The sequence below is a fragment of the Tinamus guttatus genome, unplaced genomic scaffold, assembly GCF_059628265.1.
Source record: "Tinamus guttatus ecotype Peru unplaced genomic scaffold, ASM5962826v1 Tinamus_guttatus_pri_ptg000035l, whole genome shotgun sequence".
Taxonomy (NCBI): domain Eukaryota; kingdom Metazoa; phylum Chordata; class Aves; order Tinamiformes; family Tinamidae; genus Tinamus; species Tinamus guttatus.
In genome coordinates, this window is record NW_028288569.1 from 1,809,975 (window position 1) to 1,830,843 (window position 20,869).

At 37.9% G+C, this 20,869-nt stretch overlaps 1 protein-coding gene across 4 annotated transcripts in view; it reads right to left on the reverse strand.

Moving 5' to 3' along the window:
• EPHA6 (EPH receptor A6) overlaps window positions 1-20,869 on the reverse strand; it is a 483,151-nt gene that overhangs the window by 364,677 nt on the left and 97,605 nt on the right. For 2 of the 4 annotated variants that reach the window (XM_088533408.1, XM_088533399.1), the window contains exon 1: window positions 5,596-6,348. In XM_088533408.1, the coding sequence (XP_088389534.1) occupies window positions 5,596-6,313 (718 nt within the window). In that variant the 5' untranslated portion in view covers window positions 6,314-6,348. Of the gene's footprint in view, window positions 1-5,595; window positions 6,349-20,869 lie in introns of those variants that run through there. The other 2 variants (XM_088533416.1, XM_088533422.1) reach the window with 2 other exon arrangements.

The window sequence follows — 20,869 nt, forward strand, 5'->3', positions numbered from 1 at the left end:
TGTAGAAGCGAGCTACAGCAGCAGAGGGGACACCACAGCAGGCTGCTTTGCTACAGCGCTTCCCAGCACCTGCCTCATTTCACAGGAGGAAAGAACAACCAGGAGAAAGAGCAGTCCTCCACTTCTCCAACCTCCAGCTATCCAAAAGAGTTTGCAAAGCTGCACCCTTTACTGCCAAGGTCTGTTCCACTGCAACAGAAGTGCCTTGGCTCTGCTACAGAATGGACTTCTTGAAAAGATCTCCTCTCCTGGGAGATAATTTGGAGTCTTCTAAATTAAGATTTAGTTTATTTAGCTTGCCTTTTTATTTTTTTAAATTAAATAGTCCAGGCCTTCCTATATTTTTCCTTTACACAAATTCCTTCAGTGCATACAGGCTAACAAGAAGAACAACCAGTAGATAAATACTCAGAGGAGAAAGAATCTAAACCTTACACAGTACCACATCTCTCTTCCAGCAGGAAACTTTCCATTCCACTGTAAGTTTCTTTGCTTCTCTCATGCCAGCAGAAAAGTAACTAAACTATGACTGCAACATGAACTTTGTTTGATTTTTGTAAGTGAGCACAAAACAGTTAGCACTTGGCCATATTTCTAAAATGACTGCTCAGCAAGTGGACCACTTACCAGTAGCAAAGCTATGCTACATGTATGTGCATGAAAACAGGAATTAGTTCATATTTGCAAGATGAAAATAGTTTCCAAATGAACTGAAAGATACAACTGAAGATAGGCTGCAAAGGTGGAAGTTCCTAACTGTGAAACACTAACACATTTCAGTTTAAGTAGCAAAAAAGCATTTTCAATTAAAGGTGTTCAAACATTAGTATCCCAAGCCAATACTGCTTAGTCAGCCCTAGTTCAAAGAATTTGAGTTTTCCATTCCAATTTTTCATTAGAATTTAAATTAAAATAAAGCATGTGAGGTTGTCTGTCACTGCTTGTTATTCCACTTAAAAAAGTATTATGATCCATGCTACACTTTTTTTGAGACTATTCTCATGAACAATCAATGTTTTAAAATTAGAATACCTCTCTTCTACAAGGCTTTTAATTGTTTGAGGCTCCAGAATAAGTTCCAGAAGAGCCATATATAAAATTCATTTTTTTCCATAGTTAATTGATAACCTTAATAAATTCAACCTATTTTAATTAAATTAGTGAAGAATCCGCCTTCAGTTACTAGCCACCCAGTAAACTGCTTCAGTCAAGTTCATATGATGTGACTAGCCTAAGCAGGAGGTGCAGTACTAGAATGGACTTTGCAGAGGTTAATGCAATTCATATTTTCCCAAAAGCGGAACATAACCTGTTTCATATTTCATATTCAAGAACCATCTGCTTGTTTTATTTCCCAACATATCCATTTATCCTTATTACAGTGCAGATGCCTGTCAAATATATACTTATTCCTTCTGCAATCAACTACAGCCAGTATGATTTATATCTTCCCTTTCCTCACAACCCAAAAGTAACTCTCTGTTCCAAGTCACGATGGTTTCCTTTCGTGTAAGAAACTCTGATATACCCTGCACATTATGAATATATTAAATCCAGCATGACTTTTGTCTTGAAGCAAAATCCTAATAAGATATCACTTTGAACTTCATAATTACAACTCATGTGCATCAAAATGCTGTGCATATCTCCCTCTTTTATGCTGAAATTAACTTGTATGTGAATGGGACTGGTACCAGTGATTTATTGAGGCCAGCAGCTCCTATTTACTGCTAGTGCTGCCAGATAATTGGCAGTAACTCATTTACAAATGCTTAAAGAACCACAGGAAGCAAGGAATGCTGGTGATATCTCAAAAGTAGATTTGAATCAAAAAGGGGTAGATGGAGTTGCACGATTAGCTCAGAGAAGATGGTATTTTTTCAATTTAAATCCTTACACAATAAACGAATAATCCCAAACCTCTGTGGGTTTTGCCATTGACTTCATGAAGAATTCTCCATCAGAGGGTCTCTGACCTGTTCTAGACACATTTATGTGCATATTTAATATTGATATTTTAACCCAGTTGCCAATTCTTCTGCTCAAACTTTCATTCATTCTTAAATGATGTTCTTAAGAGCAGACAAGAGTGGATGGATAAAACCACTAGGCTCACAAGTAGATGAAGAAACTGTCACATGCCCTCAGAAATGCACACAGAACCAACAAATTTCGAGATAACAAACATTGCCAGCTTGGTTGCTCTGTATTGCCAAGATTCATTTTAGTTGCTATCCCACAATTTTAACTGCAGTGGTAAAATTGATCAAAAACTTCCTCATTCCTCTTTTTGCTGCTTTGTGAAACTATAAGCAAATTAACATACCACACCATTCTCCATGCAGTTTGGTACTTCATGACGAGAGAGTGCTTAGTTCCAGAAATATCAACACAGAAATGTATTTTTAAAATCCTGTGACAGATAAACTGTATTTGTCATAAAGAGCTTACTATTCCCCACTGAACCATAAGCTTATGTATAGTTTGAAATTTTACTGCATTTGCAAATAGGAAAAATATTCAAGTACTAGCCTATACCCTGCCCACCACCCAATTACCTACCAGAACAGATTTCAGAACAAAATATTCCTGTTTTGAGAGTTATTTTGATGTGGAAGAAAAGAAGTTACTAAACAGTTTGGATTAGTTCCTGTTTGCAGGCAGTAACCACTTAGCTTGTCTTTTCTCTTACTTTTGCAGCCTATCCAGTACGTCACAGAATCTGAGCACAGACAGGGTGACCCTGAATACCCCCAACACTGTGACAATGGCACACCAGCAAAAACAGGATCTCTAGTATGAGACTGGGCAGCAGGGGAAAAATATGAGGGAAAAAAAGAAGATTGTGTCAGCACACCTAAGTTTTTCATAGACAATCAAAATGTAGCAATGTTCCTTTCACCTCTTTGTTTCTATGAAAAGAAATTGAAATGTAAGTTTAAGGGGTTTTTTTATAGCAAATAAGTAATATTCAAATGTTTTAATCTTTAACGGTCATGAAAAATCCGGTTCAGGATGTATTGATTCTTAACTTCTGGTTCATATTTTGCCCTAAAAGCAAAGCCTCGAGACAGGACACTATCATTGTTTGGGGGGACTGGTATCAACTTAATTGGCGCAATCTCGATTCAGTTCACAATTCTCAAATATTCACTGCAAAGGTGAAACAAAAAGAAGAAAAAAATCAGCTGCCAGTGTTGCGTGCATCTCCACGAGTAGTTTAAGAACAAGTGGAAAAGCACCTATCATATTTTCTTTCCTGAGTTACGGGTTAAGCATAAAAACTGCTGAGTGGGCATCAGTGAATATGGAAAATGGAATTAAACTCTTGCTGTTCCATTTTGAAAGTACCTTATGTTACTGAGCTTGTCCTTAGCAGGACATACGTGAAGGAATACAAGACAAATACTCTGAGAAACTTTCAGGAAAAGCAGTACTAATATTAAAATGCGATAACACAAATGAACAAATGTTTAATAACTAGACACTTCTGAAAGTTATCTCAATGTATATATGCAAGCTCTGTTAGACTATGACCACCTAAAACAATCTCCTACTCTTAGAGGAAAGAGATAAGAGCATGCAAATACACAAGACACCAGGTATTTCATTTAGGGGGCACACATCCACACTGTCAACTGAATAAGTGAATAGAGTCAACATAAAGCAGAAGGGTTTGGCGTTAGGCTTAGGCTACTGGTTAGATTCCTCATATACACTTCTAGTGCATGACTTCTGTAATGGGCAGAAATCCATTGAGCATTAGTATCGTGAAGAAAATCCTTATACCATTAATAGAGAAGCCTTTTGACCTTACGTAGAATATTATACTGATTTCCAGCAATCTACCAAGTAATGTATGTGGTCAAAATCATCACATTTCGATACTTAAACATTTACTTATTCTCTCTCATTCTGGTGGCGCAGTTTTTGATGACGTGTACACTGAATGCTCCATACTATCTACGGGTGCTGTACAGACTGCCTGGGATTGAAACTCGGTAGCTTTCAACCAGAATATGTAGATAATAGCAATGTCATCTATGTAATTTACGTACATGGACCTTTATTTTGTCTTTTTGCCACAAGTCAAATGTTGAAACAAAGCAGACCTCAATGGCTAGCAAAACTTTCTTTACAAGCGACAGTTACAGAAAAGACACCTCTCCTTCCCAGATCTACATGAACACATTATACAATGTCAAAAAATAAAAGAATATAAAGGTAGACTTTTGTTCTTTAGTATCCTCGTGATTTCTGAAGGTGACAAAAGAATTAACTACCAGGAAACTTTTCAGTACAAGAAGCTGCATGCCTTTTATGAATAAATAAATGTTACCTGTCCTGACAGGTGGAAAATGAGTCTTAGCAGGCACACTCTCTACAGATATTAGAGATAATTGAATCCACAAAAGCTCAAACGCTTACCCAGGCATAGCACAGGATTTCTGACATTTTAGCTATGTATCCATGTTCTGTACAGCTCAGAAGTTGAAGTACTCCAAATTTTTCCAGCTGTGCATTAGTAAGTGGCACAGGCAGGGTTAATGAAACAGAACAACATGAGGATTCTGCAGAAGATACGCTATCTGCTCTTGCATATGATCACTCTCCTACCCATGGATGTTTTCCTGATAAGTAAAGAAAATATATTCTGTTTGTAGTTTGCTTCAAGTTACTACCCTGATTCGAAACATCATTAATTCTCTACCAAATTGTCAAGGTGCAATACTATGTGCACACAGTGTGGAGTCTCCAAAAGAAATCATAAAATAGTTTTCCTAAGGTAGACATTTCTTCAAGATATAAGAAGGTGGCAAACAACATTCAGCAACTAACTCTGATCTTCTGACACTTGTTTCATAAACAATCTAGCTTACCATATTCTTGCATCATTCTTTATAAAATGTCAGTATAAGTAATGCTGTGTAACTAGTATTGTGATGAATCACTTCTGAATACTTTTGATTTAAACCTTTTGCATTAATTCTGAACAGAGACTCAAACTCCTGCAATTGAACTTCATTCCTACTGATTTTCTACCACATTAAAATGCATGTTAACCATAGGGGCACTTAAAACCCTCTTTTACAGCAGCACACACCATGGCATCGCCTATTCAGGTTGAGTCATCTCTAATTCCTTATATAGGAAAAATCTGTTGAACTGACTACATTCTCTTTTTAGAAATATGGAGAAAAATAGGCCCTTTTTTTTCAGTCACTTCTAATGTCATCCTAAGATGTGTTTTGTGCAGGTCGGAGGCACTTCACTGTGCCTCTACACCTGTCCATCACAGCGTATCACCCTCTGTACTGCCCTGAAGTGTGCATTTCCACTGAGCAGAGGAGTCAATATGACTAGCTGATCTAAAGACAGTTACAGTGCAGGCATCTATAGTCAGACAAAACAAAGATCACCTTTAGCAACTACAGTTTTTCTTACAAACCAACTTATCGTGACTGTAAATGACCTTTCTTTTTCTGTTTTCCACCATTCCTTAACACTGTGATGCACTGTTTCCAATACACAATCAGGCTATTTGCTGTTCATATAACATCATAATTTGATTTCCATGAAAGGCTGTTTACTTACCATGGCAGGAGCCATCCAGTTCTTCATATCCTACACTGCAGATGCATCGCCCAAGAGGCACAAGCCAATCCCCATCTGCTCCACAATACAATTTTGGAGTATCACGTTCCTCAGCACTCTTCACACAGGAGCCCCGTACTTCCACCAAAGAAGAAGAATCAACCCTTGGAATAGTATCAGGAAACATAGCCAAGTTACGGACTGTGAAAGGGCACTTTTTGTAATAAACACGGACTGAGACCAAAGCAATGCATGCTCCAATGTCCTGAAAAGCAAGATAAAACCCTTTCTTGTTTATTGGCCCAACCTCACGAACTTCTGTGTTGAGTTTAAGAATGCGGTCACCCAAGTCCATCTGGGTAAAGCTCTCATCAGCTGCAATGGTATCAATTTTAGTATACTGGTTTGGCTTGAATTTTACTCCATGAGATTCATCTGACTCCATGTAGTAGAGGTTAAAAGTTTCCTTGCAGGTTCCCAATACCCATGGAATACTGTTGCAGTCCCTCAGGGTAAACTTCATTTCCACATAAATTTTCTGTGCAGCATCACGGGAGATCCAGTTTGTTCGAAGCCAGTTGTTTTGGTTTGGTTCCATCACATTACATACCTGGTAAGTATGAATGGGACGATTGTGTTCATCCATCTCAGTTATGGCATCCCACTGAAAAGAAAATAAATTGTTTGAACAGCAACAAACCACAACAAATAAATACATAAATGCACACCTAAAGTTTAACTGACCTAATAAAATTAAACTATGTTACTTAAAGAAGAATGACTGTGATAAAAGGCTATATCAACTACAGCTAAAATAAGAACATGTCCTAACTACAGAGAGGTACTATAGTTTGCATTTCAAAAACTCTGATAAATTAGCAAAAAAGTCTTCAATCAATGTGGCTTCAGTGGAAGAGGAAGACATTGGCCGCATCTGTATTAGTAAATCTGATAAGCCCGAGAACACTGTTGGGCGCTTGCTGCAATCAGCTGTGTCACAGTATTGCTAAAATGGTGCTATCTGGCATGCCCTGGGGCTGGCTACATGGCAGCCAGCTGAGCAACTCCCAAGGTTCAGGAGTTCAGCACAGGCCAAGAATGAGGCAGCCAGTGCGTTTTGGTGCACACGTGAGGTACAGGTGCAGGCTCTCTGGGGCTACAGTTAATTGCGTTTTAGAGCCCCTGTGTACTGACTGTGCAACTGTTACATTTCTCGAAAGTGGAGTCTGTATTACACTTATTTCCTATTAAAAAAAAAATCTGCCAAAGGCATTGTCATTTTGTTGCCCTTTTTAATTCTTTCTTACAGTTTGGAGATGGAGGAGGAATTTGTTTTTCAAGTTTTATATTAATGTCAAGAGATTTTCTTAACAGATTTTGATTGAAATTCCTACATGGAAGCTCTCAAAAACACAAATCTACGAAAAATTATCCATATGTTGTAAGTGAAACACTTGTCAAATGTTTTACTTTAATAATCTGCAACTTTAAATAATTACCAGATGCCCAAAATCACTTCAATACAATTGACTCTTTTTTTACACTAAGGACTCCTAATATCAGTATAGCATTAGGTATGTATGTTTTCTCATGAAAACACAAAGTACCTACAATTCTGCATCTAAAAGCTGTACATTCCACAAGATGTTTCAGCACGGCCTTTTAGATGGACTGTTCTCATAGTGTCCTAGATTCATACGAATACACCAACAAGCCAAACACCTTTCATAAGTATTACTCGAAATGCTAGACTACTGAATTTTAATGCTAAAAAACCCATCAAAATGCATACTATTCAATGTTTATGTTTTGGCATACTTTTTCAGATTATTAACACATTTATTTGAAATCATTTGCATGCTAATTTGTTTAAAAGATACTTTAAGTTGAAGAGGCAGCTAGTAGTATAAAACAGTTCATGGAGTATTTTGCCTCTTACCAATTTTCTCAAACTTGTAGTCCAAAGTTACAGTCCAAAAATACATGCTGACTAGTGGAGAGCTTGAATATTCATGGTATCTATTACACCACTAATGTAAATAAAGTTCGCTTGGCCCATGGCCCACCAGTTTACCATTTCTAAGCAAAAACTATTATCACCATTCAGAAGTATAAATCTCAGTCTGATAAAAGACTTATTTGTTCACTTTTTTTTTTCCACAGAATCAGATGAAGACATCAATTAACAGTTAGGTAGGTCTTCATTTTCAGAAAAGTCCCTACATACCAGATGACTTTTGAGGCTCATTTTGAACACTTACAGATAAATCCAGCCAGCTTTGCCTTGTGATTATTAAGAGCAAAGAAGGAGGTGGGGGGAAGCACCTTTTTCCTTAGGTGTCCGCAGAACAACCAGTCGAAGTAGTAGCAACACTGACCTGTGGCTCCATTAGCCTGCAAAACTTTCATTTTAAATGGTGGTTGGATTTCCTGCGGACAAAGAGGAATTTCACGTGCAGCCACGTGTGACTGTAGGGCTGTGATTCCCACTGACTGCAAAGCGGGTCTGAGAGCTCTGCAGAAAACCAGGATAAGTCAAGGCATACGAATATAACTCAGCACTTCTTGGAACTCTTCCCTAGCACAGTGGGAGTGGAAGGCCAGCATCTTGCTGACAGGGTCAGAACCATAAAATGTACTTTTTGTATGATGGCCAAACTATGGCGCACAGGCTTGGCAAACACGGCTCTTCCTAAATTGCCAAGGACTTCTGACTTCGGAGAGTTCAGTGTGCATTCAGTTAGGGAAAAAGCTGCTACTTCAGCATTAATTGTGAGCTTAAAGACAACAACAATGCAGATTTAGTCAAAATTGCTTGACGAAGGACTAGTTAGCACAGTACCCATACTTGTGCCATGGACCCCAAATCCCATACTGAATGATGATGGAAAACTACCCTGCAGCAAACACTATGCTGGGTTCCAAGCAGATTTGGTGCTTGGGAACAGAAAAGGACACTTCCAGGTTCTGGTGGACAAGGTCTCCTCCTTTTGCTGTGCACAAACCTACACAGCCCAAATTGATTGAAAATTCCCAAACAGTAAAGCATTTTAAATGAAGCACAATTAAAACTTGTAACTCCCTGCCTTCAAACAAGTAAAAACATGCAAGAAGAGCCTACTTAAACCAATTCTCTTGGCCCACTGATACCCATTTGTTGACTGAGATGCAGCACATGAACCAAGGATCTATTACCTTTCTCCCAATATTTAAACTACACAATAGAAATTTGAACATGACAGAAATAATTGCAATGTAGATTTAGAAAAGCAAAGGAAAGTACAGAGTGTTGTCCAAGTTTATTTGTGCCTCAATCCACACAGGTAAGAGGTTCTGTGTTACTCCCAGGTGTGGCCTAAATGAGGAGTAAATGCCACTGAAATAGAGGACCACGGAATTTGAAGATTTCAAGAAAAAAAAATTACAGATTACTTGTTAGGTTCAAATACAAAATGTGTGATGAGGTTACAAGCCATTCTAAGACTTTACTCGGATGAAAGGTGTTTCCCTTTATCTACAAGCTACTTTATAATATGTTTCATTTTAGAACTTCAGTAAAATTTAACAGCTGTAGAGATGCCTCTATAAAGAGAAAATAACGTATTTTTCTCTTGTAGTAACTATATGCAACAAACATTTCTTTTCAAATCTTCCCCACTTTCTTGCTCTTCATATTTTAGTTTAAACTGAACACCATACATGGATTGAGAAAGTTGCGGGGAGCTATTTATTACAATTCAGTATATTGTACTAAAAAAGGTTTTATCCACTGTGAGCATTACAAAAACACTGCACTTGACATTAAAATACTTTTTTATGAGAAAACAATTTGTTTAGAAGTAATATTACCACTCCAAAGAAGAGTAAACATAGTGGGACAGTTTCAGGAAGTAGATATAGCTTCTCTGAAGATATCAGAATTATTTCAATAACTTATGCATCTCCACTATCATCTTTAAATCATGATTGGCTTCTTAAGATAAGGCCTTATCCTGGCCTTACTGTGGTCAGACGGTGCTGCTTGAATGCAAGGTATGCTAAATTGACAGTGGGAGTGATTTACCGAGGATCTGCCATACAAACAGGGAACTTTCCCCAGAAACAATACAGGAGGAGTGCAAGCATTTTAGCCAACCCTGTCCTTCATCCCCAGCCCTCCACAAAGGCACCACAAAAGAACATGCTCTGCACTGTAATGGCATGAGCCCTATATGCGCTCAAAGAATTCATTACAATATTTTATTTTGATAGTAAACGCTGCTGTGAGAAGCTCTTCTGATTAACAGGAGTAAGTTACATGAGGGAGTTGAAAATGTCTTAACTTTTAATGGGTTGAAATAACAGTGATTGACACATTTCCCATAAGTTGTCAGGCTCACTGATAAATTAATAGTCTCAGATAGGAGTTACTTGGGCATCAACCCCAGCTGTAGCTCAGTAACCTTAGGATGGCAGCTTCAGTGCCTTGAACAGTTCAAGGTCTCTTTACTTCGTTTATAGAAAGGGATGGTGGCCCTGGTCATCTAGGCCCAAGCCCTTAGCCAGGGGTTTAGAGAATGAAAGAAACTCTCCAATCTTATAGACACTGTTTGTGTTCTAAGCTGGAAAGTTTCTTTCTCCTCGTTCTTTCACTCACTGGTTAAGTAACTGTTCTTTAAAAATCAAGGATTCAGTACCCACACATACATAACCAATGCACCTTAGTTCCAAAGCACCTTAGTTCTTCCAGGCACTGAATAAGAAAAGGTGGTGCAGACCATGCATTGCACTTGGATATTCATACTGATATTAAGTAGACACAACAGGATTCCTGTGTAAAATATTCTACTCTGATCTTTGGTTGCTGAACAAAACATACAGCTAAATATCAGCTCTGCATGACAGGAGGAAAAGCTGCACCTCCAAACAAACATGCGATAGGAAACTGGGGAACAAAACCTGTTGTCTTCAGTCACTGTTTGGATTTAACTCTCTTCTAAAAAGCATCTTTAAAGGCGAGTCCTCAAAGGTCATAAATCTTTTAACCTATCAAACAACAGAAGAAATATTTCCTTTTCAAAGGAAATGGCTAAAAGATCTATTTTACCCTTTTTGTTTCAGAGGACTAGGTAATATAGGAAACATAATTGTCAAGTTACATAGAGAAGTAGCCCAGTATTTGGGGAGGAAAAAAAAAGGTCGGAGATGTAACCTGAAGTGGTATGATTTTTTTGACATATATGCCTCATCTCTCACAGATGCCCACTCAGAACAGATCAGATTTTTAATAAAAAAAGGAGATGGGCTATGGTGCCTCTTTTAAAGATGAAGCTCGCCAAAGAAACAGTCTGAATATAGGTATAGACCTGTACAGGTACATTATATACCCAAGGACATTTAAATAAGCATTTGTATAATCATCACTCCCAGGTAGGGAAAAAAGATGGTTTTCCCTCACTGGAAAAAAAAAAAGTGTTTTCCTAATATTTTAATTGTTTCTTCTATTACTGTCATTTTTGTGACATACTTTATTGCTTGTTTTTGATATCAGTATTTGCAGCACTCAGCTGGGAGTCATCTCTTGAAATCTGCAAGCGAATTCTCACTTTAAAGTGTTAGCTACTGACAATCTTTTTGATCCCATTTCCATGGAAACAAGCTGAATGGTAAAAATAAAACAGTTTTAAAAGTTTTTAAAATTCCCCTATACTATCTCCAATGAGATGATCTCCATAGAAATGGGATCAGAAAGGTCTAAGCTAGGAAGCAATAAAAAAAGACCGGCACTTAGCATGCACAGTTGAGGCTGCCATCTGCAAATGGAGATTTAAAGATCTAGCTACTGCAGCGGCAGACAAGTGAAAAACAGCAATGCTAGAAACAGAATTGGGAAAAAATATCCATTCAATTAATATATTTAAAAAGGAATATTTTAAAGTGTAATCAATCTTTAAAGTGCAATCCTGAGAATAGAAAGATTAAGGAATATTAAAAAGAACATAATTACTGCATATTAATATTTCCCCTCTTTTCCTCTCTTCAACTCACTTTTCTTCTTTTCTTCACCTCTACATTTTTTTTAATTTTTATTTTTTAAATGCAAGATCTACAATTCCCACAGAAAGATCACTGAATAACTCCTTACAGCATGAATCATTTTACTCAAGCTCTGCAAACAGCATTCCCATACCTACATTTGTATGGGAAAAAAAATACTCCAAAACCCATTAAGACTAGTAGTAACAATACTTACGTAGGGTGCTCAGTCAAGAGGCAGACAAAAATCTCACAGCTATTCAAATACTTTTCATCAACTACAAGTTGTCATAGATGGCAAAAAAAAAACCAATCACATACAACACACCCAGCAATCAAACTACTTATATCAAGCTGATACAAAATTGCTTATGGAATGCATACAAAAATATAGCATGCATTAAATTAGTTCCAGCAAACTACAACTACAATTGCAACACAAGTTGAATGAAAACATAGCATTTGTTTTTTAAGTGAGCAGCAGCACATTGGCACAGACTATTATAGAGGCAACAGGAAACCCCTCAAAAATCTGCAGAAGTAAATGTAATTGAAAAAGCAAGACTGAATGAGAATTTAAAAAAAAAAAGCTAGCAATTGCAGAAACAGAAAATATAAAAAGAGCATGGCAGATTATCTAGTTCCTTGTTGTGTTCTCAAAATGTAAGCATCTCGAACTGTGGAACAGCTGTTCTACGGCTGAAAGGGCCAGGATAATTTAGAAGGCTGTTAATAAACTCAAAATTGAAAATCCAAAAGAACAAGTTGTTTCTCTGTTATTTACATGTAATGCTGAACAGTGGAAAGTGTGAGGATTATATTCTCTAGATGATTTAAATTTCTTTTGCTCTGAAAGCCATAAACATTCTTCATATTTATATTTTCTCCAGGCAAGTAAGGCTAAAATCTGGCAAGATTTGGCAGGATGAGTCCTCGAATCCAAGCAAAACCAGTGTCAGCATGTAACACATCAACAGACTCTCCCTTGGGTTGGCTGACTAGCCAACTTAGGATTTCGAGATCAAGGGGTAAGCAGGACAGCACCATAAGAGCCTCCTGTGTGGTCACCTTGGAAAAGTGAGTTATAGGTCATGAGCATGGACCTTTAAGCCTATGCTAGAAAAAGGTCGAGGAACCTTTTTTTTTTCTTAAAATGCTTACATTTCAAAATCATTTTATTTGATGTTGGGCTGACCACCCTCTGGAAGTCATTTGACCAATATCTAGACAGTAGTATTGCAATGTCTCTGGGAAAAAGATGCTCATGGCCTAACAATTCTGCTCTCCAGAACAGCAGAAAAGGAAAAGCCATTCCTTTGGATAAGGGAATTATGTAGCTAATGCACAAGAAAGCCTTTTGAGTTCATCAGTGCCTTTTTTAGGGAAAAGATGACTGATACATGTTCTCAACTGGTGGTCAGTTCCTAAGGCCATCGGAAGCACAGCCCCTGGAATAACAAACAGAGGAGAGGAGAACTGCTGGATAATTTAGAGCACTTGATTCATCCTTTGCCTACAGCCTAGAAAATTTTAACCCTGAAATAAAATGCGTCATGACTGGCCATAATCCTCTAGAGGCTATGATGCTATGATTAAATTTTTATCTGGAAGGTATTCAATCCCAAAGGTGATGAGCAACAGCCAAGGTAAGCACGGATTAGAGAAACAAAGGCAAGGGGCGGCAAGCACTCAATGCCAGACAAAATTGGAAAAAAAAAAGTGACATACTAATGTCACCTCTTTGAGCTGCTGCATGCTAAGGAGAAGTGATTAGAAATAAAGCAGGATATGCATCAGAAAGAGTAAAATAAATATTCTGTGGCTCAAAAATGAGAGACAAAGAAAGCATAAAACAACGTTATAGAGGCCGGAGAGGATAATGCATCTTCCCTTCTACTCTAGATCATCAGAAGGCAAAGCATGTTAATAGAAAAGGAATGAAGAAAAAAGGTTAAAAAACAAAACACAAAGGCTGTTTATAACAAACCAATATAAACATAGAAAACACCATTCTCCTTAGCACTGTGGAACAAGCCCATTGTTTTCCTGAATGCGTTATGGATTATAAAAGACTCAGGGACTTGCATCAAGGATCTGTGAAGACGGTGCATCACACAGCAATTTTCTTTTTAAATGACAGATACAAGCAAAACCTCAGCAAAAGCTGAGAGATGCAATTCAGTAGTAAGTGCTGCTCACCCTTCCAGAGATATCTTTTATAACGCAACACTCTCAACGTATTCGGAATTAGTGGAAACTAAGAACAGGAGGTCTATGCCTTTTCCAGATACGGTGACTCCTCTGAGCTCTCAACCTTTGCTGTGTGCCCTTCAAAACCTGCTTCCATTCATGGGACCCATGCCATCATGTGCTGACCTGTTTTACAGGATAAAAAGATTTAAAGTATATATACATAACCTGTAATGTATATATTATACATATGTAAATAAAATATATCTGCTACTAGAGCAGAGCTGGATCTATCTGATTACCCGAGTTATACATGGCAATTAGTAGGGAGGCTGTTGCCTACTGCGGAGGCCCTTTGCTAAGATAAGATGATGCATAGTGGTGGTGCTGGCAGGCTAACAAGAGTGAGAGGTTATCTATCTCACTTGGTCAAATGAGACTTGCAGGATTAAGAATTAGAGAAGAATACATGCAAAATGTGGTATCTCTAAATAGTCATACCTATGTGGCAAATTACATGAACTTGCTGTGAAATAATTGATGTGTATGGGCAAAAAAAAAGTTTTGCTGCCTACTAGCAAACTATGAAATGATATGAATTAGAATATATTCATACATAAGATATATTTATAGACTTCTTTATAACTAAAATATGAGAAACTGGGACTGAGAGAAATCAGACTGCAGTTATTGTGCAGTCAGGCTTCAAAAGATACTAGCTGCTCAATAGCAGATGCCTCTTTTGCTGCTGCTTGCTCCTTGAATACAGGGAGCTAGAGTGACACTGGGTCTGCCTTTCCCAACAACTGGCAGGATTAGAGTAACTGGCAGGATTACAGTAAACTGGTTTGCAACCTCCCTTCACTTCCCCCATGCCTCTGCCCCTTGGGCTGATCTGGCCTGGCTAAGAAGCCAGAACACAGTCAGGGCAGACAGACTGAGCTCATGTGCTGAGCACCGTCTGTGTCAGCTTCATGATCTAACACGAGTAGTACCATGACTTAAGCGACCAGCTACTTCTAGCCTCCGTCACTTTCCAAACTGACGCATTGCATCAAGTTGCAAAGCTGACTTGAAAGGACAAGTTTCTAAATAATAGTTCAATTTTACTTGCTTTCTAAGCTCTGAATCTTCAGTTCTCATATTTGAGGTACTTCTTTAGCACTGGAAACAAAGTCTTTTATTCTTACCAGTTCAAGGTGCAGAGCCTGAAGTAAATAGCAAGGTCATGACAAAACACCACTCCTGGCTGCATTCATACAGCAAGCCAGCTATGACTCTTTTTTGGTTATCATTTTTCATCATCTTGATTAGCTAAAAATGAAAATGATAACCACTGGGGGGAGAGGCAGGGGGCAAGCGTTTCATTTCAGTAGCACCAGATACTGTATAACTACCTGTCTCTATGCTCCTGGCTTTCCCAGTTAAAAGCAGTAGATCTCAAAATTTACTTTTATGAGGGCATTGGCATATTAAAATTACTGCAATTAGCAAGTAGTCAATGAGGTTAATACAGATCAAGTAAAACCCACAAGAATATCTACCCATTGCTTCTTCCCATCTCTCCCTGATGCCTCCCTAAAGTCTCTAGTGTTTAAAGAGAAAGAGATCCTGTCCTTTCTGCTTCTTATTGAATTAGTACTAGTTAATTACTGGGTTTAATTGAAACTATACCACATGGAAAAAAATAATCACACAAAGCATCTATATAATGCTTTTCATCTTTGGAGTGTTTTACAAACATTAATTCAACTTAAGACATAAAACTAAAGAAGCAAAACTAAAGATAATGAGAGGAAGGTTAAGTGACAGATCACTAACTTTTACCAGACAGCACAGAGAGGCATAAGTAATAAGGAGCTTGCTATACTGGAATGGATGCCCTTTATCTGACATCACATACTCCTGCACAAAGTAAAGCGATGCCACTTCAAGACTTTACAAGACCCAACAATCATCTTCTAAGCTCATTGCTGACAGGGTCTTTCAAAACTGTCTGCTGCTCCTCCCAGAGGCTACTGCACTGCCCAAGGACACGGAGCCTTCTCCCATAGCCCTGCCTGACTGAAATACCCAACAGACAGACAGCAGTCGATGCATCTTTCACTGATCACCTCACGTCTGCCATAATTACACTAACACATGTCTCTGCTAGGTACCAATAATGTGATTCCTGATTTCATTTTACCTTCACTCTATGTATGTGAAGAGGATGGGGCCAAACTCTTCTCAGTGGTGGCCAGTGACAGGACAAGAGGTAATGGGTACAAATTGAAACACAGGAAGTTCCACCTCCACGTGAGGAAGAACTTATTTCCTGTGAGGGTGACAGAGCCCTGGAACAGGCTGCCCAGAGAGGCTGTGGAGTCTCCTTCTCTGGAGATCTTCAAAACCCGCCTGGATGCCACCCTGTGCCACATGCTCTAGGTGTCCCTGCTGGAGCAGAGGGGTTGGACTAGATGATCTCTAGAGGTCCCTTCCAACATCAACCCTTCTGTGATTCTGTGATCCCTTCTGACCAATCATAATATCAAAGGGAAGAAATACCAGGATGAGAGCTGGGAAATTATTACAAGTAAAGATGGATAGTTACTGGCTTGCAAGGGACCATGTTTATATACTCAAGCCGAAATCATAAGCCATGGCAATATATCCTACTGTTTAACTAATCCCTAAAGTTTTAGGGATAAAATCCAACAGTGAAGAGAATGACTAAATAATGGAGATAGAGCAAACTGAATAGATGTAACTGCATTTTTTTTCCCCACTCCTCCTTTATTTTTTCCCCTCCCCTCTAGTCCAAGTTTCTTAGCATATTATACCTGCTATATTATAACTTCACTTATTTTTCACATTGAAGGAGAATGGAGCATAAAAATTCTGCATAAGGACTTTCTATTGTAGGTTGGAATATCTTTAACAGTGTATAAAATATGTATAGAAACAAATACATAAAATAGACTTCAAGGCCTGCAATATGTTCATTTGAAAATGTTTTTATTACATAAAATTTAGCACTATCCATATCAACCATATCCATATAGTACATAAACTCCAAAGCAAAAACAGGAATACTAAAGGAGGAAAAAAAAGAAAAACACTTGCCAAAGTTTTCCAGCAAATCAGTTTGTTCATGCTTCCTATGTAATTGCTTATTTACTGAGAGCTTGTAAAGTAGTGCTATTTCCTGAGGGAGTCAAGGCTAAATCACACTCGTTAAAATTTACTGGAAGAAAACAACCTGCTACCCTTTGCTGGTGCTCCTTCCTTTCATCCCATTTCTGAGTGCACAAATGGAGAAAACATCAAGCTCTTAATTATCCCATAGAATACACAAACCAGTATTGAAAACATTCTGCTTGGTAAAGTGGAGTACAGTACCAGAGCAACCTGCTCTGACCTCTCCTCTTTTCTACATTGTACTGCACTTTTCTGATAGGGTCACAAGGGAAAAGATATCAAAACTATGAAAATGAATAACTCTTGTGCTTTTTCAGCCTCCTCCCCACATCATTCAAGTTTTCAATTAGATGAAAAAGAAAGAATCTTTATAAACAACTTGCAGCCCAGCTAATGAGGCTAAAGGAAAACATTTCATGTTATGCTATCTCAGTTCACATAGGTAGGCGAAATGCTTCAGATAGCTTTATTCATAAACTCAGTGGAAAGTGGATCCTGTCTGTTCTTTGTGTAGCATGTAAAAACTTGAATCACTTAAGTTCATATGGGTGGAGTAGGTCAGACTCTGCTCATATAGGTTTTCAATCTCTTTAGGTTCAACAGCTATAAACTGTTAATATCTTTCTAAAATGACAACTAGTCTTATATTCAGTAGGTGTATTTTTTTCTACAGATGCGTTGCTCAGTGTTTTTAGAAATCTGAACAAATTGCATTAAAGAAATCTCAGAAAGATTTCTTTTTTGTTGTTTTGTTTTTAATTATATTTTTAGTTCATTAAGTAATCTTTTATTAGAAGAACACATCATTTTTTTCATAAGAAATGTTAAACACATGTTGGCCTTCGAAAAGGACTTTGTAACACAAGCCATTGCTCTCAAGAGCATTCCCTAAGGAGTGCATCCCAAGAAAGAAAAAAGTTGGTTGCTTTTTCCAGGAACCCATTTCTTAATGGGTAGTGGATGTCTAAGCCTTTGTGAAGAGGTTTTGTCTTTTATCCCCTTCAAGTGAATGGGTGGAACACAGATGAGAAAAAATAAAAGGTTGAGAGATCCCTGGGCAATATATCAAATGCTTTACCTTCACTGAAAAGACATCCAATGAAAGAATTTTAGCTGTACTTTAGCTGTGTTTTTTATTTTGAAGATTTTATTTTTGAAGCTTTTTGCAGGACTGCAACAGTCTGAAGAGCTTCCCTTTCTAGTTACAACCACCAACTGACTAGTTATGCTACATGCTAACATAAAAGTAGGCCTTTATTTTAAGTATTTCTAGCTCTCTGTTGAAAGTTAGTGTTGACAAGCAAAAACTGTCCCCTCAGCGTTTTAATTTTGCTACCACAGATCACATGGTTGCGCATCATGCATCTTCCCAGCACAAAACTGAATGGAATTTATAAGGCTGAAAATATCAAGTCAAAGACAGAAGGCAGTTTAAACATCCGGGGGCGGGGGGAGCGGAGAAGAAAAAGGAAACACACAGAAAAGCTACACACAACAGCCTATTATAGTACTTCAATTCTTTTCTTGCTTAAGAAGGAGGGTTGGACTAGATGATCTCTAGAGGTCCCTTCCAATCTCAATCATTCTGTGATTTTGTGATTACAGGTATCAGTGCAGTCTTGAAAGCTGGAATGCTTGTGGAGCAACTACACATCTTGCAAAGGATAACAAGGCTTAAGTAACATAACCTTCATTTTAAAGGCACAGTACTTAGGGCAGAGAACATGAAAAATAATTTTTATTTATTTTCAAATACCAGGAGTCCTTTTATGGTAGAGATCCTCGTAAGAAAAGTACATTGATCATTTATTAGCTTAAGTTCTGCTTTTTTACTTTCTAGAACAGGTAATGTAATCTTTACATTTTCCAGATTTTACAATTGCAAGGGTAACCAACTTCCTCATCTTAAGTATGAGACTTTTTCTACTTCATCAAAACCTAGAGACATATCTGGATCCCTTAAAACATGCCTTGATTTACAGACACACTGTGCACCACAAGCTAATGACAATTCACCACAGCAATGCATCAGCTCTTGGTTCAGTTACACATCAGGTTCTTCTATTGTTTATTGAAAAGAAGAGTATACTTTACATGTTTTCCTTCAGGAATTTTGCCTTTCAGTTATGTCAGGAACAACTTCCTCCTAAGAGTGCTATATTTCACTACCTGAGAGTTGAACACAACCACTGAGATGGTAAGCCTAGCTTCCTATATACTGTTCCTATAGTCTGTTTCTCAGCAGGACGTAACACTTCAAAATACAACCTATGCATGTATGGACTTTTGAGTGGCAATAAGGAAGAACAGTTCTGGCATACAGTTTCACTTTCTTTTTTGGGATGAAGAAGTGTTTTAGGTTTGCTGTTGTTAAAATAGTCCTTTAAAACAGATTTTTGAGTTTCCCCTGATGCAAATGTTGGATGGAGCAGGCATCAGTTGAACTCAGCCTCACAATTATGAGCTGAAGAAAAAAGATCCCATGCTGGAGAATTCAGAGATAGTACAAGAATTGACAACTGAGGGAATGAGAGTGTAAAGGGACTTCATGATCATTTTATACCTTCCTCATCCGCTTTTACTCCAAGGGCTGCCCTAGGGACAACAGCAAGAACTGTATCTCCACTGCACTGTACAATCTGGCCTTCCTCCTAGCATAGTATTCACCCCAACAGAGGATCTTCAGGAAGCTGTAATAACTCTGGCTTTTCGTAGCATAATCAAGTAGAGCTTTGCAAAAGGTAAGCCTGCTGTAATAACAAGATTAAAATGAAATAAAAGGGCATTTGACTGAAACTATAGAACTACTTACTGTTTTGCTACAGGAGAAGTATTTGTCATTCTGTTAACTACAAACTATTGTCACCAAATGATTGAACATTTATCATAAGCTTCTGTAGTTCTCTGATGTTCATAAATTATTGCCTACCTTTGATGACTGCAGAATATTAACCACAGGTAAACATAGTGCTCCCAAATCCACAAAAATGACAATGATGAAATAACGATCAAACTGAAAAGCTGAATTCTGCAATTCTCCTAGCCACAGAATTAAAAAATAAACAAATACACAAATAAAATAAAATATTGCTTCTTACACATATGACCTAGCAATTGTCAAAGCTTCCTGTTCTTTAAACTTTCGACAACCAGGACAAAACCTGGGAATGCACCATCTCCCCACAAACCCTGATGTTTTGGAAACAGAAATATAAGTTTAAGGCTGGTAGAAGTGACAGTGAACACAGTCTCCTCATCTACACAAGCAAGAGACCAAGAGTATGCCAGGATGCAGAAAAAACCTAGAGATGTTAAAAAGAGCCATACAACCCCAAAGATCAGTCATTCCTTTTTTTTGCCATCACAGCCATATAGGTGGGAATACACAGTCTGTTTTGATTAAGTTTACATAAACATGACTTTTATTTTTATTGCATAGCATACATTATATCCACCCAAATTGAATAAATATTTTTTCTTCTGTAACCCATTTTTCAGGGCAGAGTTCTTTGATTCTTGTGAGAACACCTCTCAAGATTTTTGCCTTTATTTATCAGGGTCAAGAGGCTTGCCTATGATGTATACAGATAGTAAAAATTGTCTGCCTCACATTTTATGATGCATCCTTCAGCTGCAAATCATAGTCTCATAACTTCTCTTGTTGGAGTTGCATGCTTGTGAAAATGAAAACATGGCCTTGCTTAGAGCACAGTAATGAAATTAAGTCCCCTCAAAGAGCACAGTGATGAAATTAAGTCCCCTCAAAACACGCAGTTTTCCCTACATTTTAGATGGGATGTCACTATGCTATAGAAAAACATGGAATTACTTGCCAGATTAATACTCAACCTGGAGTTATTCAGTACTATCTAATGCTATTGCTGCAATA